This window comes from Oryx dammah, unplaced genomic scaffold (genome assembly GCF_014754425.2).
Source record: "Oryx dammah isolate SB20612 unplaced genomic scaffold, SCBI_Odam_1.1 HiC_scaffold_2, whole genome shotgun sequence".
In the NCBI taxonomy this organism is placed as follows: domain Eukaryota; kingdom Metazoa; phylum Chordata; class Mammalia; order Artiodactyla; family Bovidae; genus Oryx; species Oryx dammah.
In genome coordinates this window covers 162,712,347-162,737,701 of record NW_024070186.1, presented here as the reverse complement: position 1 = coordinate 162,737,701, position 25,355 = coordinate 162,712,347, and the positions used below count along the sequence as shown (strand labels likewise).

Sequence of the window (25,355 nt, the reverse complement as noted above, 5' to 3'; positions counted from 1 at the left end):
CACGACTTTGCAGTATTACCTTGTCACTGCCTCAAATCAAAATTCCAAGTGCATTTTATTATCTCCAGTTTACAGATGGAAAAAAAATGGACACTGATTTAAAGTACAAAAGGCTCTCAAGGTCAGGTCACAGAGTCGCTACGTGAGAGAACTGGGATTACAGTCCAGAATTTTGGGATGCCCTGTTGGTTAAGATGGTAAAGAATCCGCCTGCAATGCAGGAGGCCTGGGTTGGGAAGATCCCCTGGAGGAGGAAATGGCAGCCCACTCCAAGATTCTTGCCTGGAGAATCCCATGGACAGAGGAGCCTGCCTAGCGGGCTATAGCCCATGGGTCGCAAAGAGTCAGACACGACTGAGCAGTTAACACTTTCATTGTCCCAGCTCCAGTGTATGTATGGTTTTAATGGGGGTCCTCTGTTAACGCCGGCTTTGAGCACAGAATTTTTAACCCTTGCACAGATGCTGTGAGAAGAGCAAAAGCTAGGAACCGCACCAGGTCTGCTGGAAACTGAAGCCAGAACTGCATCTTGGTGCCATTATCTCTTGTCTGCAAGACCAGAAGAAATCCTGGTATGCCCACAGCCAGGTGCCAGGGGCACTCCAGAAGGCCAGGCTTCACAAGGCTTTGATAAATCTCCACCATAACTCAGAACTAAATCTGGGCATCAAAAGGATGCTCCAGATTGAAAACTAGGCTATTTACCTGGAAATGGGTGAAGATACCAGTCCAGGTCCAAATGCATCAGTTGGAAAGGGCTTTTCTTGCATTTTACACATTTAATTCCCTTTAGTGTGTCTGTTGGAGAAGGAAATGGCAACCCACTCCAGTGCTCTTGCCTGAAGAATCCCAGGGACGGGGGAGCCTGGTGGGCTGCTGTCTATGGGGTCGCACAGAGTCGGACACGACTAAAGCGACTTAGCAGCAGCAGCAGCAGTGTGTCTGTAAGGTGGTATACAGAGCTTCCTGAGTGATGCTAATGGTAAAGAACTCACTTGCCAGTGCAGCAGACATAAGAGACGTAGGTTTGATCTCTGGGTTGGGAAGATCCCCTGGAAAGGAGAATGGCAGCCCACTCCAGGATTCTTGCCTGGAGAATCCCATGAACAGAGGAGCCTGGCAGGCCACAGTCCATAGGGTCAGAGAGGCAGACACAACTGAAGTGACTTAGCACAGCATGGCACGAGGCAGTATATATAGCTTCAGGGCTAGGAATACAGCTTTAGAAATAAGAATCTCTGAATTTACATCCTAGCCTGTGATGTAGCTTGGGTGATCTTGGGCAAAACTTTCAACCTCTCTGAGCTTCCTTGTTTTCACTTTGTATAATGGGGATAACGATGGTTCTTCCTACATTAGCTGTTGTCAGTATCTGGCGGTACTTAAGGACACCTGATCCAGATTAAGTATTGAAACAGGAAATGGTCCAAACTCCCAGCACGCACCACAGCACGAGAGCATCACCAGTCACACAGCACAGCTTCACTTGGACCCAATCTGAAAGTCGCCTTAACTTTGAAAACCTCTCAAACTTCTCCCATGCAATTTTGTATCAGTGGGAAACTGTTTAGCCACACCCGGCCAGGCAGTAAGTGAGGAGAGAAAGCCTTGTCGATGTTTATAGCCTTTGACAAATGGGCTCTCATCTTCTCCTGACACTTTCTACTCCTGACTGATCCATCAGCTTCTGTTCTCATCACCTGGACCTCAGTCCTCATAATAGTATTGAAATTCAGATGGATTTTACACCACAAATAAAAATGAACTTAAATGCCTCCGTTTCCCACAAGCAACGCAGGTCGTGTAAAGTCAAACGCAGAAGGTTTTGCAAGGCTGGGCAGCCACTCAGAGGAATGGGTTACCTGGCGTTGCCTTGGCTAAACCTGCATTAGCTCTGTGGCCCTGGCCTGTGAGACTTTTCGAGCTCTGCTTCCCACTTAGAGGAAAAAAAAAAAAAGCTACTGGCCTTTCAGATCTGCCTGTGACATCCTCTGTGTGATTTTTAGGAAACATCCAGGAAACCATCCAAGTGTGGGGCCCAGACTCAGGGGCGCTGCTCATGGCTGGGCTTGAAAGTGAATGGGAAGCAGAAAATGAAATCACACTCCGGTACACACCATGAATCCCTTCATAAACAAGTGGGTAGGCTTCTCCAAGAGACAATTAGCTCACCGTCTGCCGATGGAAAAGAGGCGGCTAGGATACAGAGAAACTGAGAAATGGAGAGCAAAAAAATATATATATATATTCTCTCCTTCTGTCAACAGACTCAGACCAGACCGTGCAGACTAGGAAGAGTGGTTTTATGGCTCTTCATTAAGATGAGGGCTCTCTCCACCTCTTCAAACTCACCGTTTATCTCCCATCATTCTATCTGGTCTAGGATTCGATGGGAAAATGACTCATCTCAAGGGAAATGGCCCTCCCGAGTGGAGGAGAATGGGAAGGGGGCCTGAAACTGGAGGAGCTCGATGGGGAGGGACCCTACTGTGTGCGCGCATGCTCAGTCGCTCAGTCATGCCTGACTCTCTGTGACCCCATGGACTGCAGCCCACCAGGCTCCTCTGTCCCTGCAAGTCTCCAGGCAAGAACACTGGAGTGGGTTGCCATGTGCTCCTCCAAGGGATCTTCCCGACCCAGGGATCAAACCCACGTCTCCTGCATCACCAGGTAGATTTGTTACCCCTGAGCCACCTGGAAAGCCCCCAGGTCCCTACTAGACCCTACTGAAAGCTTGAGATCTTCTGTTTTCTAAAATTCTTCTGTCAAGAAGATCCTCAACAATATGTCAGATGAAAATACAGATGGAAGCACACAAATATATCCCTGTATACAGAATATAGGGAGGAGAGGCAGCCAAGGAGGAAGCGAGGTGAACGAGAAAGGAGAAACGAGAGGAAAGGAAGCAATTCCTGGAAGCCATCTAGCCCACTGGGTATCACGTTAAGCTTTCTTAACTAAAGGCAATCGAGCTTTAAGGAAAACACTGCTAGGTCTCCTCCAGAGCTCTCAGCATTTCGTAAAACCCCACCTGGGGCCAAGGGGCTGCCTCTTCAGAGGCCAGCTGACTTATTATTTTGGCACCTCTGTCATCTCCTGTCACTTCAACTCCACTTTCTCAAATTACTGATTTTGCCAGAAGCATTCGGAATGGATAGAGAGGGATGTACGTGTACACACACACACACACACACACACACACACACTCATACAGGAGAGAATGTCATCACTTCAATGGTGCGATTTCATAATTACACGTCGGGGTAACAGAGTACCCAAACGGCATCCTAAACACAGTATCCTAGACGCCGGGGAGGCCGTCTGCCTCCGTGACCTCACGCCCCGTCTTTGGCCGGAGGGATGGGACTGGCACTTCTCTCCAGAGGTTGGGGACACTACCCCTCCTCCGGGGGAACTAGATTTCATTAGGACTTTCCCACTGAGAGACAGGACCCTGAGAGGCAGAATTACATCCTGCATCTCACCCCACTTCCAACCACATTAGGACAGCCAGAGAAAGGACAGCCCTGACGTGAGACTCACGAACATTAAAAAAATAAAAATAAAAAATCAGAACAGAACTCAGAGGAAGAAAAAAGAAAAGTCCTTCTCTTGAACAAAGAGAATAAAATGCCATGAGCATGTAAGACGGCAAAAAGTGGAAGTAGGCACGGCAGTGGGTGTGTTGCTAGGAGTCACCACCAGTTGCATACAGTCAAAGGTTCAGAGAATTCACGTGTCATCACGAAACACAGCAGGGCGTTATGGTCCCTCCCTCCCATGTCCTCCACCCACTTTGTGTCTGCAGAACAACTTTAGTCAAAGAATAAGTTTAATCAGAGAAGTGAGAAAAGGCAGAAGCAAAGGAAAACAGTTAAACAGGACCAAACAATAGGAGTTTAGTCATGAAGGACCTTTAGTTCCTTCTCAAGGGCAGAAGATAACACTGAGTCATAAGCTGGGAGCTATTTTGCAGATACTGAAACCCCCCACCTGGTGGAGAACGTTAACTGCACGATGAACAGAGTGTGGCCATGATGGGAGTTGCTGTAAATTTGAGAACGGGCCTCCAGGACACACGAGCAAGCTGATGCTGGAACTGAAGACTAAGTGGATTTGAAAAAATCGAGACGACACAACCACCACCAGACCCATTTCAAGAGGGCCGTCAGAGCCGACTGTGCTGTTTCTGACTTTATCTCCCCCTCTCTGCATATGGACCCCCGAACTCCCCTTTAAAAGGTCCTGCCCACTGACCGTCCCAGAGGAGCTGGCCTCTGGGCATGCGTCCACCCTCAGCCCCCACCGCTCCAGCTGATGCCCTCCGAAATAAAGCAAACCTTTCTTCCCACCAATCTTGCCTCTTTATTGGCTTTAGAATGGCCAGCAGCCGGACCCCTCTCTTTCAGCAGCAGTCAGTCACGTGCGGTCAGGGCTGGAAAACAACAGGCGAGCCCTCCAGAAATAAGGCTTCATTTGAAGTGCCCGACTCAACCCAACTGTCTGTGACAAAGCACGGAAACTTAAGTGTGTGCGTATGAGTCTTACTCTTATTTGAAAACAGCTGAAGTTATGTACAGAATGATCGCCTCTGACTTCTCCCTGCCAGTCATCACTAGAGAGTGCCTATAGATGTGGGAGGGCACTATCATCATGAAACATGAGCCAAAGGGGGTCTGGGTGGAAGAGTGGAGTGTGCGACCAGCTTACAGTGCCCAGAGAATATCCTCCTTGTTCACTTATCTTGCTGGTGACGGAGGTGATGTTGTTTCAACAGCATCAGTCCTTCTGGAATCTGCAATCCAACATGACTGGCAAAGAAAGTAAAACAAAACAAACAAACCAAAAAAACTAGACAGAAACACGTTTATGAATTCCACGAACATCCAAGGGAAGGACTTCCCCGGTGGTCCAGTGGTTTAAGAATCCACCCGCCAATGCAAGGGACACAGGTTCAATTCCTGGTCCAAGAAGATTCCACGTGCTTCCGAGCAACGAAGCCCGTGCCCCACAGCTACGGAGTCTGCACTCTAGAGCCCCTGCTCCACAACGAGAGAAGCTACTGCAGTGAGAAGCCTCCGCACCGCACAGGACGGTAGCCCCTACTGGCCACAACCAGAGAGAGCCCAGGCGCAGCAATGAAGACCCAGCCCCGTCAAAATAAACAACTAAATAAATAAATCCCAAGGAAGTGATCCTGAACTTCGGAAGCAGGCAGGGAACATGCTCTCATGTGGTGAGCAGGGTCCCTGGGAACAGATTTAAAAAAAAAAAAAAAAAAAAAAGACGGGGAACACCTCTTCCACCTCAATTCCATTTGCCCAACTCACAACATGCCCGCCGGCAGACACACCGGTTTGTCAACATGTAGCGAACGCCAATATGAATTGTAACACCTTTGCCTGCAATCTAGACAAGACGCAACTGGGACTCAGCTCGGATCATCAGGCTCGAATTTAAGCTACGGTGTCATCTCTGCCTTCAAAGTATGGAGATTAACCCTGCCTTAAGATGATGCATGGCGCCTGCCTTCTATTTACAAGCAAATTTTGTTTTGAGAAGTCCTCACTGCCCTATTAATCAGCGGATGACTGAGCTAGCACAAAATCAGGGCTGAAAACCTCTGCTTGAAATAATAACTGCCTTCAACAATAATGGTACAGCCGCAGAGAGAAACATCTTTCAAAATTGTAGAACGGTGTCAAAAGTAGCCAGGAGATATGGACCCTCAATCCAGTTATTTGACCTTTTGTTTGTTTGTTTGTTTTAATCCAAGGCATTAAAGGTAAAATTTGGTCTGCTTGGACACGCTCCTCCATGGAAACTTCTGTGAACTCTTGTCAATAAAGGGAGACCAAAAATATTAAAGGAAAGAACAATTGTCTAGTGGTCGCCTGTCCTGAGCGCATCCACACAGTGTAACAAGAAGATAAATGGGGGGGGGGACTCTAAGATACAAAGCAAATGACCTCCCTTTCACCCCCACAAAACATCATGAGGATAAGTTTATACCGTAGAAAGTCACTGCTCACGTGACTATGTCATGACAGGAATCAGTACAGGCTCTTTTTCAAGCCAAAATGTATAGATCAGAGATATATATATATATATATATATATTTACCTATAAATCAGTTATATTTATTTTCAGGGGCACACTCTAAAAAGCCTAAGAGTATACATTCTTCTGTTATATATACAATGTCCTATAATTCTATATCATATATGGCATATTACACATAATAATCAACCAAAATATTCCACTAAAATGTGAAATGAGTTAAGGATAAATGAGCTATTTTTCTGAAAAGAAGCAGATGACTAAAACAAAAATCAGCACAATTTTTTTAACAGGTAATTACATTACACAATCTTCAGTGAAGTTGTCAGATCTAACTCAGATTGCAAAGGAAAAAAAAAAAAAACAGACATTTTAAAAATGCGATTGGCTTTACGTGTCTAAAACCAGCATGTGAATCACCTTTGCAAGCCATCTTCCAGCAAGGCATACCTTCAACACTTAAGTTTAAATCACAGAAATCTTGTTTCGTTTGAAACCAAAAGGATGAAAAATATAGACTTACCTTTCTGTCCTCTATTTCCACACAAGTATTGCAGTCTGCTTTGATATCCTGAGAGGAGGAGAAAAGAAAGAGAGAGAGGACAGGAGTCAGACTTATGGTCAGAAAACGTTCAGCGGTGTCGTTGAAATGCCCTTTAAAATAATAAAAAGCTCATGCTCCTGACGGTTGTTTCTCGAGCCATTGCCCTTTATAGCACTTTTTAGAAGTATATGCCCTGCTGTTTGCATTAGAGACATATGGATGCCATAGCTAAGCTTTACTGCATGCAGATGTGGGGTGAAGGCAAAGCTATGGATCAGAAGTCACAGCAGAGTAATGGATGGCTCATAAAATGATGTGCCCACCTCAGACACCTTTCCGTATATCAGCAGAGATTGCCCTTACTGGGAATTAAAGTCTCTTGCCCATTCTAGATTTGGGACTGTCAAATCTAGCTTTCTTCAACTTAAAGTCATCACTGTCTGTTTTTAGCCCTCCTTCCATCCATCTATCCATCCATGCATCCATCCATCCATCCGTCTAGTCATCCATCCATCCAACTGGTCCATCATCTGTCATCCATCCATCCATCCACCATCCATCCACCATCCATTATCCATCCATCATGCATCCATCCACAATCCTTCATCCATCCATCCATCTAAATATCATCCTCTTCATCCATGTTTGTCACACACCTACTTCTTATGCATTTTTCTTATTGCTTTGGAATGTAAAGATGAAAAGAAAAAACATGGTTTCAACCCTGAAGGAACTCCCAAGTTACACAAAACGGCACACACACACACAAGCAATTGTGATATTAATTTCTCATTCAAAAGATATACATTCAGCCCTTTTTTCTTGCCAAGTCTTGCTCTAGGTATGGAAGACCTAACATATAAAACACAGGAAGGTCCCGCCCTACCGATGCTCACATTTTGCTGGAAAAGACAGAAATAAAAAAGGAAACATCAATAATGTTTGATGTTTAGAAGAGAAAACATTCCATGAAGAGAAGTAAAGCAGGGAGAAGGGGATGGAGTTCGATCCCTCAGTCGGAAAGATCACTGCAAGAGGAAATGGCAACCCACTCCAGTACTCTTGCCTGGAAAATCCCATGGACAGAGGAGCCTGGTGGGCTACTCTTTGGGGTCACAAAGAGTCAGACACAACTTAGTAACTGAACATGTAGGGAGTGGGAAATGCTGAGGAAGACTTTAAATTTGAAGAGAGCTGGCAACTGAGTAAAGGCTTAAAGGCAACTGAGGGATGAGCTATGCGTGTGGCCATCTGACAAAGAGTATCTCAGAAGAGGAGAGAACAGGTGCAAAGGCCCTGAGGGGGCAATGGGACGGAGAAGGTCAAGCGGTGGGAGGTCTCTGTGGATGGAGGGAAGCCTGTTAGGGAAATAGTGGGAGGTGACATCAGTGAGCAACCACCCAGAGTTACTTTTGTTCTTAGTGTGAGGGCTTCCCAGATGGCGCTAGTGGTAAGCACCCAACCTGCCAATCCAGCAGATAGAGGAGATGTTGGTCTGATTCCTGGGTCGGGAAGATCCCCTGGAGGAGGGCACGGCAACCACTCCAGTATTCTTGCCTGGAGAATCCCACGGACAGAGGAGCCTGGCGGGCTACAGTCCGTAGGGTGGCAAAGAGTTGGACATGACTGAGCGACTGACACACTAGTGTCTTATTTCGCTCAGCATCATGCCTTCACCCATGGAGTAGTATGTCTCAGGACTTCTTTCCTCTTTGAGGCTGGATTATATTCCATTGTATGGAGAGACCACATTTTGTCTATCCACTCATCCCCGGGTAGTCACTGGGTCATTTTCACATTCTGGTTATCATTAATAGTGCTGCTATCAATGGCACCCCACTCCAGTACTCTTGCCAGGAAAATCCCATGGATGGAGGAGCCTGGTGGGCTGCAGTCCATGGGGTCGCTAAGAGTCGGACACGACTGAGCAACTTCCCTTTCACTTTTCACTTTCATGCATTGGAGAAGGAAATGGCAACCCACTCCAGAGTTCTTGTCTGGAGAATCCCAGGGACGGGGGAGCCTGGTGGGCTGCCGCCTATGGGGTCACACAGAGTCGGACACGACAAGTGACTTAGCACAGCATAGCACGAACATGGGTGTACACACATCTGTTCAAGTCCCTGCTTTCAGTCCTTTTGTGTACATGTCCAAAAGTTGAACTGCTGAATTACAGGCTAATTTCAGGCGTCAGTCTTTGAGGAGCCGCCATATGGTACTCCCCAGTGGCTGCAACATTGTACTCTCCCACAGGCAATGAGCAAGGTTCCGGTCTCTCCACATCCTTGCCCACAGCTCATCATTTCCACTCAGAGGCTGTGAAGAGGGAACAGGTATTAGCTGCTTTTTAATTTACTTTTATTGTTGACTATGCCGGGTCTTCATCGCTGCGGGCAGGCTTTTCTCTGGTTGTGGCCAGAAGGGACTGCTCCCTTCTCGCTGTGTGTGGCCTTCTCCCCGCGGTGGCTTCCCTTGTTGCAGAGCCAAAGCTCCAGATGCACAGGCTTCAGCAGTCGTGGCTCATGGGCTTAGCTGCTCTGCATTATGCGGGACCTTCCCAGACCAGGGATTGAACCAGTGTCCCCTGCGGTGCAAGGCAGACTCCCAACCACTGGAACAGCAGAGAAGCCTTTAGCTGACTTCTGTTTAAATAGAAGAGACAGGTGGGGGCCAAAAATGCAAGTGGAGAGACAAGTGCGGGAATTCAGGTGGAAGACGATGGTGATGGCAAGGGGAGTGGTGGGCAGGGGAGGCAGGGAGTCACAGTCAGAGTGTGGACAGATCAACAGGCGTCCTCAAAGACTGGCCGTGGGAGGCGAGGAGAAGACGGGCTCAAGGACTCTTCCGAGGTTTCCGGTCTGAGGATGCTAGCAAGGGGGGTGCAGGAAGGGCACTACGGGCGGGGCTGTGGCGGCATCTGCAAACAACAGCACCTCTGTTGGGTATCAGTGAAGCCTACAGCCCTGTTCACTCTCTCCCTCTTGGGTTGGGATGCCCTGCTGATGTGTCACGAGGACACTGTGGATGCAAGTGCAAGGCTATCACCATAGTGATGGCTCCAGCACAGCAAACGCTAGGTCCACGTGAACCAAGAGTGGAACCAGAGCAGACAGTGTTGCAGGGAGAAGACTTTGTTTTCTTTGTAACAGACTGTTTTGCTACCAGCAAAGTGGGCGAGAACCTGTGAGCAATGAAGGCATGTCCCTTTGGTACCAGGAACTGTGTGGGGTGTCTTTCACAGCTGCCTCTAAATTTCCCCAAACAAAACAAGGTTAGGATTACTTAGTGTTTTTTTTTTCTTTTTTTAACTATAGTTGATGTATAATATTATATTAGTTTCAGATGTACAGCATGGTGATTCAGTGATTCTTTTTTTCAAGATCGTACTCCATTAAAAACTATAGGAAGATAATGGCTGTAATCCCCTGGGCTATACAATATATCCTTGGTGCTTATGTATGGTATACATGTACCTCTTAATCCCGTGTGTCTAATCTGTCCCTCTGCTTTCCTGCTTCCCTTTGGTGATCACTGGCTTGTTTTCTGTATCTGTGAGTCTGCTTGTTTTGCAGACACATTCATTTGTATTATTTTTCTTCTTGTTGTTCATTTGCTCAGTCGTGTCCAACTCTTTGAGACCCCAAGGACTGCAGCACGCCAGGCTTCCATTTCCGTCACCATCTCCTAGAGTTTTCTCAAACTCATGTCCATTGACTCAGTGATGCCATCCAACCATCTCACCCTCTGTCGTCCCCTTCTCTTGCTGCCTTCAATCTTTCCCAGCATCTGAGTCTTTTCCAATGAGTCAGTTCTTCGAATCGGGTGGCCAAATTATTGGAGCTTCAGCTTCAGCATCAGCATCAGTCCTACCAGTGAATATTTAGGACTGATCTCCTTTAGGATAGACTAGTTGGATCTCCTTGCAGTCCCAGGGACTCTCAGGAGTCTTCTCCAACACCACAGTTCAAAAGCATCAATTCTTCAGCGCTCAGCTTTCTTTATGGTCCAAATCTCACATCCATACATGACTACTGGAAAAACCATAGCTTTGACCAGACGGACCTTTGTTGGCAAAGTAATGTCTCTGCTTTTTAATATACTGTCTAGGTTGGTCATAACTTTTCTTCCAAGGAGCAAGTGTCTTTTAATTTCATGGCTGCAATCACCATCTGCAGTGATTTTGGAGCCCCCCAAAATAAAGTCTCTCACTGTTTTCATTGTTTCCCCCATCTATTTCTCATGAAGTGATGGGACCAGATGCCATGATCTTAGTTTTTTGAATGTTGAGCTGTAAGCCAACTTTTTCATTCTCTTGTTTCACTTTCATCAAGAAGCTCTTAAGTTCTTCACTTTCTGCCATAAGGGTGGTGTTATCTGTGTATCTGAGGTTATTGATATTTCTCCCAGCAATCTTGATTCCAGCTTGTGCTTCATCCAGTCCAGCATTTCACATTTCATGTGAAATGTACCCTTCATATAAGTTAAATAAGCAGAGTGACAATACATAGCCTTGACATACTCCTTTTCCTATTTGGAACCAGTCTGTTGTTCCATGTCCAGTCCTAACTGTTGCTTCCTGACCTGCATACAGATTTCTCAGGAGGGAGGTTAGGTGGTCTGCTAGTCCCGTCTCTTGAAGAATTTTCCAGTGATGCTAGAAACTCTCTCGCTTTCTTGATGATCTAGTGGATGTTGACAATTTGATCTCTGGTTCCTCTGCCTTTTCTAAATCTAGCTTGAACATCTGGAAGTTCATGATTCATATACTGTTGACGCCCAGATTGGAGAATTTTGAGAATAACTTTGCTAGCATGTGAGATGAGTGCAATTGTGTGGTAGTTTGAACATTCTTTGGCATTGCCTTTCTTTGGGATTGGAATAAAAATGGACCTTTTCCAGTCCTGTGGCCAGTGCTGAGTTTTCCAAATATGCTGGCATATTGAGTGTAGCATTTTAACAGCATCATCTTTTAGGATTTTAAATAGCTCAGCTGGAATTCCATCACCTCCACTAGCTTTGTTCGTAGTGATGCTTTCTAAGGCCCACTTGACTTCACATTCCAGGATGTCTGGCTCTAGATTAGTGATCACATCATCATGATTATCTGGTTCATGAAGATCTTGTTTGTATAGTTCTTCTGTGTATTCTTACTACCTCTTCTTAATATCTTCTACTTCTGTTATATCCATACCATTTCTGTCCTTTATTGCTGCAAATAACATTATCTTTTTCTTTCTATGGCTGAGTAGTATTCCATTGTATTATATACATTGTATTATACTATATACACATTATATTATATTATATACATTGTACATTATATACATTGCATATTGTACTATATACATTGTATTTTACACACACACACACACACACACACACATACTTACACAGAGATCCTGAAGCAGAACCCACATTTTAAAAAGTATTGTGGACAGAATGGCTGTATCTCCCAAATGCATAGTTTGAACCCCTTGAACCTCATGTTGGCTGACTTTACAGATGGGCCTCTAAAAACATAATTAAGGTTCAATGAAGTTGTAAGGATGGGATCCCTATTTAATAGGATTAGTGCCTTTATAAGAAGAGACACTCAAGCTTCAATACTTTGGCCACCGGATGTGAAGAGCTGACTCACTGGAAAAGACCCTGATGCTGGGAAAGATTGAGAGTAGGAGGAGAAGGGGGTGGCAGAGGATGAGACGGTTGGATGGCATCACCGATTCAATGGACATGAGTTTGAGGAAACTCCAGGAGATAGTGAAGGACAGGGGAGCCTGGCCTGTTGCAGTCCGTGGGGTCACAAAGAGTCAGACACGACTTACTGACTGAACACCAACAAGAAGAGGCACCAGAGGGAAGACGTGAGAGAGCTTCTCTGATCTCCCTGCACTCATGAACCAGGAAGAGGCCACACATGGACACAGCAAGAAGATGTCATCTGCTTGTCAGGAAGAGAGCGCCCACCAGAACCTGAAACCCTGCTCTGAGACCTTCAGCCTCCAGACCTTCAGCAAAATAAATTTCAGCTGTTTAACCACCAGTCAGATTAAGACAGTGAGATACCCCGGACGATCTGAGAAGCACAGTCGGGGGACATGGAGTCACGCTTTTCCCACTCAGACTCCTAATTTAACAGCTGAGGTCTCTGACTGACCTTGCAGGCAGAGGAGTGCCCTGCTTCCCACTGAAAATTCTCTCTGAAGTCGTCCTCTAAGGCAGTGCTGCTGCTGCTGCTGCTGCTAAGTTGCTTCAATCATGTCCAACTCTGTGCGACCCCATAGACGGCAGCCCACCAGGCTCCCCCATCCCTGGGATTCTCCAGGCAAGAACACTGGAGTGGGTTGCCATTTCCTTCTCCAATGCATGAAAGTGAAAAGTGAAAGGGAAGTTGCTCAGTCGTGTCTGACTCTTAGCGACCCCATGGACTGCAGCCCACCAGGCTCCCCTGTCCATGGGATTTGCCAGGCTAGAGTACTGGAGTGGGGTGCCATCGCCTTCTCCCTCTAAGGCAGTGGCACCAGCCATTTTTGCACCAGGAACAGGTTTCATGGAAGACAATGTTTCCAAGGATGGGGGGTGAGGAAGAATGGTTTCAGGATGATTCAAGGGTATTGCATTTATTTCTGTTATTATGACATCAGCTGCAACTCAGATCAGCAGGGATTAGATACTGGAGGTTAGGACCCTACTCTAAGGAACATGAAGAGAAAGTAGAGATTAGTTTGGTATGGGAGAGATGAAAGTGTAGATTGTTTAAACCTCGGAGATATCATCTAGAAAACAGGCAGGCAAAAGAAGTTCCCTGCCTGTTTGATGCCATTCTGACCAGGGGAAGCATGCATTTTCTTTTCTTCCTCAAATGAAAATATGATGAGTTTGCAAGGATGAATCCATATACGATTTTGATTTACTCACAAAGAAATGGCAGGTGTTAATCAACTAAGGAACAAAATCAATAAACCCAAGGCAGGATTTTTTTTTAATCTGCCACCAAGGACCCACGCCAGGGACAGATAAAAGCCATCTGGCAAGATCCAAGCTCTTGCCATTTCCCAAAGATTATTCAATTTATTCTTGTCAGGATTAATTTACTTAAGCCCACGCTGGAATTTTTATTTAGATGATACTGTTGGTTTGTCATCTGCTGCAGAACAACGCGGGAGGCGCCCCAGGGGACATGCACTTGCTTCTGAACATTGTTGGACTCAAATTGGAAAAATGTCACTTTGGCGGGAACAAATTATGGTTCGGATCGCTCCGCGGAGAGTGGGTGTCTGCAGACTGCGGGCTTCGACCTGACCTTTTCCAAGCCGGAGGAGTCGAGGAAGTACTTTGTTGGATGGCTTCGCTTGGGGGAACAGATCAAGTGCTCAAGTGTTAGGTATGAATCTGTAGCCCTAGACTCATCACCAACAATCAATTTCCCTAGAGGAGTCAGCCATGCTTCCTGAGGTTCCTGGGAAACCCTGAACAGTGAAGAACTGCCAAAGGAGATGGAAATCCACATGTGCTATGGAATCGTGAAGCTTGGATCCTTATCACTGGGCTCCCCCAGCAGCGCCTCAGTGTCTCCGCCTGTAAAATAAAGGTAATAATAACAATAACAGCTGCCTCCCTTGTTGTGAGGCATATCGGCCATGGTCTCAGCTGATGGCAAGCCATCAAGACCCGTTAGCTATCGTCAGTGGCCTTTGCCGAACGTCTTTGGGAGACCCGGTTCTGAGTGGAGTCCCTGAGAACTTCAAAAGCAGTTCTATTTTTAAAGTTTTCTCTCCAGAGGCTTCTGAGTTCCTCTGGCTTTCAGACATCAAAGCGTGTGCGTATCTATTCTTTTCAGAAGCTGTTTCGTCTCCCGAGAGACATTTCTTTTCGTCTGCGTTTCTCGTGCCAGTTCTTTCTGACGATTTTTGTAGGTCAGGGTTATTTCTGTCCGCCGTGCAGGAGCACCATCGTGCTGCATCGAGGATCAGCGTCACGCAGGGCTCCGAAGAGCCTGGAAGGCAAAGGTCTCGGCGAGCAGGTGGAGAGAGACACCCCGGCCAGTGAGATTCTGGAGGCCTCGGGAGACTTAGACGCTAGGAGCCTGTAGGGGGCGCCCCAGGTGGCGTTAGTGGTAAAGAACTCCTGCCAATGCAGGAGACATGAGTTGAGGGTTCGATCCCTAGGTCAGGAAGATCGGGGCATGGCAACCCACTCCAGTATCCTTGCCTGGAGAATCCCACGGGCAGAGGAGTCTAAACAACAACAATCCTGGGAATCACGTTCCCTCTCAAGAGCTGTTACGCCCAGGATCCCCTGTGTTTTCAGAGTCCAGCCCCTGGGACTGTCCTAAAAATGGACGATCTCAGTTATTAATACTGCAAGGGCAATGGAAAGAAAAGAGCAGGGCCCTTATATCCTACCTAAGAGCTGCTGTCGTCTAGTCGCTAGGCCGTGACTGACTCTCTTTGCGACCCCACAGACTGCAGCCCCGCCAGGCTCCTCTCTCCATGGGACTCTCCAGGCAAGAGCACTGGAGCAGTTTGCCCTTTCCTTCTCCAGGGGATCCTGACCCAGGGATCAGATCCACATCTCTTACACTTCCCGCCTTGGCAGGCGGTTTCTTTGCCAATGAGCAACCTGGGAAGCCCATGTAAGGGTTAAGTAAGGCTAATATATCTTTGACACACCATTGTTCTCCTGGACTTGGATACAAAGTCCCAGAGTTTTTAAGGGAAATACCTGCGGCTCAAGTCATCTCTTGGGAGCCGGGGGAAACACACCCGAAGACTCAGCTGACAAGTCCAAACAGGGCTTATGATCAACTGCTCTTACAAATGGAAGAAATCCAAGTGTTTTGCTCTTTCTTCTCAAACAGAAAATAAATGCTACGGCCAGACAGTTTAGAACACTGAGAAGCAATGCATTACATCATCATATTCCAAAAAAGAATTCAAAAGTGCATTTAAAATTCTGAATCAACCTTACGGGAGGAGGAGGGGCGATAATTTTTCCTTCTACCTTCCTAGGATCTTGGCTGAAACTCCCGGTAACAAAGACAGATGACGAGAGGAAAACAAGCACAGTGAGTCCCCTACAGACAAGCCTTCCCCTATAGCCGAGAGAACTGAAGGGGACATGTGTGCTCATGACCAGTCACGTGAGGTAGCTCGCGTGTTCGGTGTACGCTGTCACGGGCGTGCATCCTCTGCAAGCAGTGTGTCTTTGTGCACTTTAGTGCCTTGTACCGTATAGAGCACAGTAGTATATGATTTTCTTTCCCACCCAGGATGTCCAGAAGCAGTTGTAAAAGCAGCAGAGATGGAGCTGGTACTGCGAACAAGCACCAAGAATCAGAGGCCCAGAGAAACGACTGAGAGCAACAAGGAGGAGGACGAACTGCCGACCTGGAAGAGGGTCAGGGTGCAGGAAACGGCACAGGCTTCTCCTTTATTTGAGCGGGCACTGTTAGGGTTTGCGGCTCAGGACCTGAAGGTAGAAGGGTGCACGAAGGCTGTGGCGCCCATCCAGAATGCAGCCCACGGCTACATTCTACGGGGAGAAAAACAGACTCACTGCCCAGACCTCACCGAACTGTTTTCTTCAAAGGGGTAGATGGAGTTGAACCCAGCGAGGAACCAGAAGCCATGCCACCCACATTAAAAAGCGTGAGTGAAACTGCAGCTCGCCCTCCGTCCCGTGTTGCTGACGGTCCTTCAGCTCCACCGTCTCCCAGCCCCTCTCCTCCCCCCTCCTTCTGGCCTGTTCACTCCACGCTGGCCCCTGTATGCCAGCTGCTGTACTGGATGATGGTGCTTCTCAAGATCCTATACTGTTTTCTTTATTATTATTATTTTTTAACGTAGCATTTACATGACAACTATATACCACTCTAAACTATTATGGTTCTACAAAGCTGGCTGTCAGTTGAGCACCTAGGCTAACTTGGACTTACAGACAAATTGGACTTATGAACACACTCTGGGAATGGAACTTGTTTGCACGTGGAGGATTTACTAGAAGGCTTTTTTCCCGTTTGCCTCCTGTACACAGGGGAGAGACCCAGGAAAAGTAACTGCCAGAAATGGCCCATACACCCCCTGAAGGACCGTCTTCAGCCAAAGATAAAAAGGCCTTAGGGTTGGGATGCTGGTTATCAGGGAAGCACAGTAAACAGTAAACAAGGGTGTGTCTGTGATGGAGACCTAAGCTCTTGCCTTCTCCCCGACAAGGGTCTCTAGAGACTTAGAGTCCTCCTTCTCTATGGAGATGGAGATATCTTTACAAATGGAGATTTTTCTTTTTCTCTCGAAATACAAAACTCCCCTTCAAAAAGCCAGCTTCTATTCTGTTTTCAGAGATACTCCAGTATCTGCAGCCTCTCAAAAATAACCATCCCCCAATAATCCTTTGGCCACCTAATGTGAAGAGCTGACTCATTGGAAAAGACCCTGATGCTGGGAAAGACTGAAGGCAGGGGGAGAAGGGGGCACCAGAGGATGAGATGGTTGGATGGCATCACCAACTCAGTGGACACGAATTTGAGCAAACTCTGGGAGATAGTAAAGGACAGGGAAGCCTGGTGTGCTGCAGTCCATAGGGTCGCAAATAGTCGTACGTGACTTAGCAATTGAACAGCAATAATCCTTCTGGCAAGGAAGCAAACTTAGGCATGGTATATTCTCTTCCCTTTTAATTATGAATGGTTTCCTTCCAAATAGCATTATTTTCCCAAGAGCTTGGACACTTGCTGTTCTGAACATTACAATTATTTCTAGTTTAAAAGAAGCCAACCAGTTATGAGTTTAGCATCTAGCATTTAGAACTTTATTGGTGATTTATTGCAACCTGAGTCTTTAATTGTTTTGACCTCCACAAAGACTCAGACTTTGAAAATAACTATAAGTGATAAGGACCACTGGCTCAATGTTTCCATTTTGCAGAAGAGAAAAAAAAAAAAAAACAGTAGCAAAAAGAGAGGGGGTGGGGAATTGGCTTTGATGATTTGAGATAAGAGGGGTTGAAATCCATCTGGTCTACCAGCTATGTATTTTAGACTTGCCTCAATAACATATACTGTCCTGGAATCCAAATATTTAAATCAATGTTCTAAATTTAATTGCCTTATTTAAAGAAGATTCTGCCCTACTTAAAAAAAAAAAAAAAAAAAAGGAAGAAAAAAAATTGAGTGTCTTGCAACCAGAGTTGGTGCAAGTAAGATATTTTGTGTTTCTTTCGGTCGAACTCCTCAGTCTGTATTTACTCAACTCCAAGGACTAACACTCAGACAAAGCCACTGGAATACATGAAGATCAGTACACAACGTTCACAAGAAGATCAGTACACAACATTCACACTGACATTTTGTACCCACTTCTTAACATCTCCATTCACAAATTTACTCAGCCCTCTGCAATATCAGCTATGGCCAGCAGATGGCAGCAAATAACCATGCAAAATATCAAAAGCGCCAAGCACTGTACCAGAACATCAAATTCATTGGGTCTGTAAACGTCTTGAAATATCACAATCTTTCTGCTCCCTCAAACCTTAAGCCTCAAATGACTATGTGCTTTAATTAATAAGCCTTAATTACTTGCCAGGAATGTGATAATTTGAGGAGGCGTTTATTAATATGTATTAAGGTTCTGTGTTTCGAGGTACAGAATATTCTGAAAGCACTAAGACTTCCATTTAAGCTTGAAGAAGACTGAGAATTTAACAGCTATTTCTCCTGAAATAATACAAATGGCAGAAGCGCATGTAAACTAAGATCTCAACATAAATTCATTGAACCAAGACAGTAGCTAGGTCAGAAATCAATGGTACTAAATTTATAAACATTTGGAGGAATTTTAAGGGCGGGGGGATTTCTTTTGGGGGGCAGCAGCAAAGACCCCAGAAATATTTGCAAACCTAGCTCTTATGCAAATAAAGATAGGAGGGAATTCATCTTGGAACTCAACTTCTTTGAGAATTACAACTTCAGCCCCACAAACTACTTTGTTCTCTTCATTCTATGCTCTTTCCAGCTCAGTTATCAGGGGAGGAGAGCAAGTTGGCAGAAGCTTGGCAACACAGGGCTGCTGGCTCAGCACAATTAAATTTGATACCGTGGAAGGCAGCCCCCTCTCAGGTAGGAGCAATATGTCACAGAGGTGAGCTCAAACCCAGGGTCTGTTTGCAAATAACAGTTATGCATTGGCATCACAGCAGGAGTTTAATGAGAGCGCTTTTAATTAACTGTAAAAGTAATTACCCATATTAGATGTAAATCGCACTTGTTTTTACATGAGGTGAATAATTTCAGTGCAGCTTTTAAGAATAATACTTCTGGAGGAGCTGTCAGCTGCAAACTCTTAACAAATCTGCTTAAAAACAGGACAGAAAAGAAAAATACCATCCCCAGAAGCCCAGGATTTGTCACCTGGCTTCTGTTGGCTCTCTTGCTTCTCTTTGCATTCATATCAAGACCCAGCATCCAAACACATCCTCTCTATAGCTGTACAGTCAGAGAAGTATCCCAGCAAAAGGTTTTTTTGCTGGGGTTCATTTTTTACTTTTGGCCCACTGGATAATCCCCAGCTTCCCTGGGGCTTCCTTCATGATTCAGTGGTACAGAATCCAACGGCAATGCAGGAGACCCGCGTTCGATCCCTGTATCAGGAAGATCCTCTGGAGAAGGAAATGGCAACCCACTCCAGTACGCTTGCCTGGGAAATATCACAGACAGAGGAGCCTGGCAGGCCACAGTCCATGGGGTCGCAGAAGTCAGACATGCCTGAGGGACTAAACCCACATGATCCCATGCACTTCTGGGGCTGGGCTTCTGTGAATAATAAACGGATGTAGCCAAAATAGGAACTAGAGGGGAGATGAAGAGAGGTAACCTGCTGGTGGGGGGTGCCTTCCATGAACTAAACTGGATGCTGTCCAAAGAATACAATAGATTACTGAGGAGGAAGAAAGCGTTTACAGCGATCCCAGTGATGTTCACGGATTGCCATTGGACTTGAAAGTTCCAGGGATGAACTTCTGATGAGAACAGATGTCTGCATCACCAGCACCAAAACAAGAAGTCAGCCTCCCTGGTAGTTATAAATAGCATGAGAAAACGATAGAGGTCAGTGTTGAGTGTGACTGAAGGTGAAACCGGATGCCTTGGCTGGAGAACTGTGCTTTGGACATTAACCAATCTGTGGGCTCTGGAAATTCCCCTGACTTAGAAAAGAGAGGGTCCCTGGGTTTCCCAGGTGGCACTAGTGTTAAAGAACCCACCTGCTAAGGCAGGAGATGTGGGTTCGATCCCTGGGTCAGGAAGATTTCCTGGAGAAGGGCATGGCAACCCACTCCAGTATTCTTCCTTGGAGAACACAATGGACAGAGGAGCCTGGTGGGCTGCAGTCCCTGGGGTCGCAAAGAGTCAGACACAACTGAAGCAAGTTAGCACGCACGCTCACATGCAGCGAACTTCCAATCTGAACCGCAGTGAAGCATAAACAGCTAGCATAGAGTGTGCAAATACAAAATTACCAGGTAATTATTTATATTTTGATAGGCACCTTCATTAAGGGATTTGAGGATGCAATTATCAAATTGAAGTTTAGAGCACTCCAGTGAGGCAACTTCACAGAAGACGAGGAAGTCAGGATACAGACAGGCGAGTTTACACCCCTCCTATCAGCCAGCTTGATAGCCGGTCAGGTCCCTTTCAAAAAGACACTCGGTCTTCTGCTTGAATAGTGTGTCTGCTGTGGAGACTATCTTCCCGTCTATAGCCTCCTTTGGGTTGTTGGGCTGAGTTGTTACTGATGCTTGCTTTTATGCTTTGCCTTAAAATGGCCCCTAGAGGGCGCTAGAGCAGGAATTACGCTGGTCTGATAAGATACTCCGAGAACTCCTCTGGTTCAAGGTCAACTAAGAGAGGAGCCAGAGCTGGAACCTGGGTGTTCCATGGGGAGTTTTTATTTCCTTCTATGGAGCCACCATGTTTTTCTCTTATTTTTGTTGTTTGGCCGTTAAGTCGTGTCCGACTCTTGAGATCCCATGGACTCCTCTGACCATGGAATTCTCCAGGCGAGAATACTGGAGTGGGTTGCCATTTCCTTCTGCAGGAGATCTTCCAGAATCTTCCAGGGATCGAACCTATGTCTCCTGCATTGGCAGGCGGCTTCTTTACCTCTGAGTCACTGGGAAAGCCCCAGTGTTAGCATTAAGTGAGATAAAAATACGTAAAGAGCTGTCACTTAGTTAGGGGTGAAAAATGCTTATTAGAGTTGCAATTTAAAATTTCATTATCTTTATCTATATTCATTGCCTATTATCCTGTACATTATATACCGAAGAGGAGCAGAATCAGCCACCCCAAAGCGTGCCACTGTAGCATACTGATTACTTGAATTAAAAGTTCCTTAAGAAGCAGCCAGTGATCTTCCTTTGTCCCCTGAAAACTCATAAGTCTCTCATGTGAAAGGCACCCTCCCTGGACCAGGAGGGTAGACAGCATCCTTGTTACCAGAGACACAGAATTCAGGGTCAAGAAAGCTGTGTCAACAAACCTCCTCACTACCTCAGTAACTTACCACCCCAAACCCAGACTTCTTCAATGTGTCCGTTCTTCACAAACGTGGTGCTTTTTTGCTTAAAAGTTATGAAAGCTGCCTGCTTTGGTAAGGTCTTTGAAACTCACATATTTATGAGCACCCATGTTGATCACTCAGTCGTGTCCGATTCTTCATGACCCCATGGACTGTAGCTCACCAGGCTCCTCTGTCCATGGGGATGCTCCAGGCAAGAATACTGGGGTGGGTTGCCACGCCCTTCTCCAGGGGATCTTCCCGACCCAGGGATCGAACCTGAGTCTCCTGCATTGCAGGCAGATTCTTTACCATCTGAGTCACCAGGAAAGCCCCTAGGAGCACCCATAGGTATGAAACTAAATTTTTTTTCTCCAATTAATCTGTTTTTAGGGTCAATTAATTATTAGGATGGGCTTTCCCAATGGCTCAGATGGTAGAGAGTCTGCCTGCAATGTGGGAGACCTGGGTTCGATCTCTGGGTCAGGAAGATCCCCTGGAGAAGATCTCCTGGAGAATTGTTAGGATATTCAAGATCCGAGAAAGGAAGAAAGGAAAGGCTTTCCTCTCCTACAGTGTGGGCATCAAGACAGGGCTCCTCATGGGCAAGACCCTGTTCCTTCTAAGGATACTGCATCTGAGAACCCTGGGCCCCTCGACAAGTCTGGGCAGAAGGTAAGAATTCTGGCCAGCTCCATCTCCTAGATCTCTGCCTACAGGGTCTGGTGGAAGCAAGAATGGCACAGGCCCTGTCCTTTTTCTAAATTGAAATTAGCGGGAGAGAACGTCCGAGTGAATGGATTCCTGGGTTCCAGTGATGCTGGTCAGGAATGTCATGAATACTCTTGTGTCCATCACTTTCCTCCCAGAGACAGTCAATGTTTTCCCTGGTCTCTGCCTGTGGTATCAATTGTCACACGGGGAAAAAACCACCCAGGAGAACACAAGCGTAGCCTGCTGTATGCACAGGTCCTCCCTGGGCCAGCAGTCCTCAATCTAAAATCAGATGAGGGGACTTCCCTGGTGGTCCAGGGGTTAAGCGTCCACCTGTAAAGGCAGGGGAGTATGGTTTTGATCCCTGGTCTGGGAAGACCCCACATGTTGCGGAGCAACTAAGCCCATGCGCCGCCAACTATTGAGCCAAACGCCCTAAAGCCTGCACTCTGCGACAAGGGAAGCCACTGCAGTGAGAAGCCCCCGCCCACAACGAAGAGTAGCCCCCGCTCATCGCAACTAGAGAAAGCCTGCGCGCATTCAGCTGCCTGTTTTTTAACTTCCCTTTCCTTACGAGATTTTGCAAAAGACACACCAGCCAGATCTCCAGATCCAGGCTATACAAGTCATCTTGTAAATGCTGAAACACAGGGAGTGGGTTGGGCAGACGCACCCAGGAGGGACAGGGGGCTCCATTACTGGGCTTCTCCACCGGGCTCTGCTAGCTCCAGGCCCTTCTCCACAGTGTCCGTCATGGATGGATCATAGAGCCCCACCCAAAGAAGGCACATTCCCCGGAGAGCAGCAGATCTTGTAAATTACAAAGCCCTTTTCCTTCCACTTTTAGAGGATCCTGTGAATTTAAGAGAGGAAAAAGAAAGCTTAAGAGCCATTCGCAGCCTCCCTCACAGAAAAAATAGATGGCTAAAATTCTCCCAGGCCCTCCAGCAAATGACCAGGAAATGGCGCAGATGGAGGCTGGCTCTGGGGTGCTGATAGGAACATTAGCACAGGCGTTCCCCTCTGCGGCAGACTGGTCTCAAGTTAAATTGTGCACTCAGAGAGAAGAACACATGAACACCCTTGTTGAACGCGTCATACGGTCCTTTCAAAGGCCCACTGCACTAAACCCCAAATCTGGAACATAGAAATCTTTTAATTTCTGCCTTAGAGAAAATTTCCTCCTTGATATGAAAGGCAGAATTCAAAACAGTGTGGTTGAGTGGGCTAGTCTAACGCTAAGCATTATAATGAAAGCAGCTACAGGATTCTTTGAAGAGAGCTCACAGGAATGCAAGAGAAAAAGAGTAGAAATGAGCAATTCTTGATTTGCAACAAAAGCATAACTCTGAAAACAACTCAGAGTCCACTGAAATCTTTTTTTTTTTTTTTTTCCCCCTTGGCTGCATCGCCTGGCATGTGGAACTTCCCCAACCAGGGACAGAACCCACGCCCCCTGCCTTGGAAGCATGGAGTCTTAACCACTGTACCATCAAGAAAGTGCTCAAATCCTTTCTTATTCACCTTCAGACATTTGTAGATATTGCAAAACAAAAAACAAAAAAACGAACCAGGACACTGAAATTACAATTGTCCTGCACTTAAGAAGGGAGAATTTAAATAGTAATTATTCCAGATTTTTGATAAGATACAAATATACTCCAAAATGCCTAGAAGGAAACTTGCAATTTTTTTTTTCCCCTCTGTCCCTTGAAGCTGCAAATCTTTTCAGGTCTTTTCAATGGAAACCCTCCAGGAAGTATCTAAAACTATAGCCACCTTCACCTAAGACTGAAGAGAGATAAAAGGGAAGAGTTTTGTTTTGCTTTGTTTTTAATACAAGTTGTTACAAAGACTCTCTTGCCCACAGCTTCTATAAAATCACTTGTGAAGGACAAATACAAATTATAAGTGTTTTCTCTACAGATATCAGTTAACTTATTGAACTGTTCATTTATAAGCTAGTGAATTCTGCAAGATGATAGCCATCTCCTGTCTAAACTTTTAGAACAAAAACTTTAAGATCTCTGTGTCTGTGTTTACATATGTCTGTAAATGAATAATACAATATATATGTTTCTACTTGTAGACAGCACTGCCAAAATGAATGTGTAAAGAGCTCTATATAACTAGTTTAAACACAAATAGGTGTTTATCAAAGTAAATACTCTAAACATCAACAAATATCAGAAACTAACCCAAATGGTTTTCAAGTTTGCAAGGTGTAGAATAATTTTCAGTAAATAAAAGCTAGTTTAAGTCTGTTGGATTAATGAGTGCAGGCATGTCTCTAGTTTTATCAGCATTAAGTATAATACTTTTATTCTAACTAGGTTTCCTAAAAAGTCTTATAAGCCCATGGTATCTCTGTTACAAAATTTATCAGCAAGAAAAATAGCTTGAGATGGTGCTGGCTTTGTCTAGTGTCTCACGAAACGTTTGTGGGCCATCCAAACCTGATTGTTGGGAGGGAACAGTTTAGATGGATGTAAGTAAGATAAGCGATTTCAGGTGAACTTCTCAGTGATGATTATGCTTCACGATATGTGCACATTATAAATAGTTTTCCGAAATCTGTTGGTAATTGAAAACCTTAAAATTTTCCCAAGTTAAATGAAAGGATGGGAATTCATTGAGTATCTAGATCATTTACAGAAACATTAATTATTAAACATGGTTATCCACTTTGGGTCTCTTATTACTGAGTACCTAAAGATACTTGGATCTGTCAGAGAACACGTCTGGGGCTACATCTTTTGAAAAGTGTACTATGAGGAAGCATATGTTTCTAAAAATTATTAAATATATTTGTAAACTGGACAGTTGAAAGGATGCTGGTAAACAGATAGTTCACAAGTCTTTTCTTTGGAAGTTAGGGTTTCTAAGGGTTAAAAATATAATTATATGTAATTAAAATTACCAGAATTTATAAGGGAAACATCTCTGTATGTAAGGAAAGTAGAATACATGTTTTTAGTAAGAGAGGTTATGAGAAATAAAGATGCATTTTTTTTGTTGAGGGAAAAGAAAGTAATTTTGCCCTAAAGGGAGGCTGGTTATTTCAGAATGGGAAAGAGGAAAATCTGAATGTAGAAAAGAAAGTCATAGAAGGCTTATAAAAAAAGGACTCTTGGGAAATGAATTTTCTGTGTGGTCAAGCTAAGATTGGGATAGCTGTAACCAAGTTAAAGATGAAGGAATGAATTTTAATATCAAAAATACACTGGTAAAAAATTAGAATTTGGTTTTCTCTCTGTTGAAAGGAAATTTTCTCAAATTACTGGTCTGCTCTTGATAAGATATTATGAGAGGGTTTTTTTTTGCTGTTTGTTTTAAAGTACTCTCCCTAAACAGCAATGATTCTGTGTCTTACCAAAATAATTTCCTGTGCTTCATGTTATTTTTATGATCAGGCTTTTGAGTACTTAAATAAACTTCAATGTTAAGAGTTGAATTTTGCTCAGAACTATGTAACTTTT

At 45.3% G+C, this 25,355-nt stretch overlaps 1 protein-coding gene across 12 annotated transcripts in view; it reads right to left on the bottom strand.

Annotated features, from left to right (window-relative positions):
* The window catches only part of RBFOX1 (RNA binding fox-1 homolog 1), a 1,681,944-nt gene that overhangs the window by 1,054,573 nt on the left and 602,016 nt on the right, over positions 1-25,355 (bottom strand). For all 12 annotated transcript variants that reach the window (XM_040256528.1, XM_040256446.1, XM_040256394.1 and 9 more), the window contains one exon: positions 6,584-6,631. Coding sequence is in view for 8 of the 12 variants with exons in the window: in XM_040256394.1 (XP_040112328.1) it covers positions 6,584-6,631 (48 nt within the window). In the remaining 4 variants the exon portion in view is untranslated. The remainder of the gene's footprint in view (positions 1-6,583; positions 6,632-25,355) is intronic.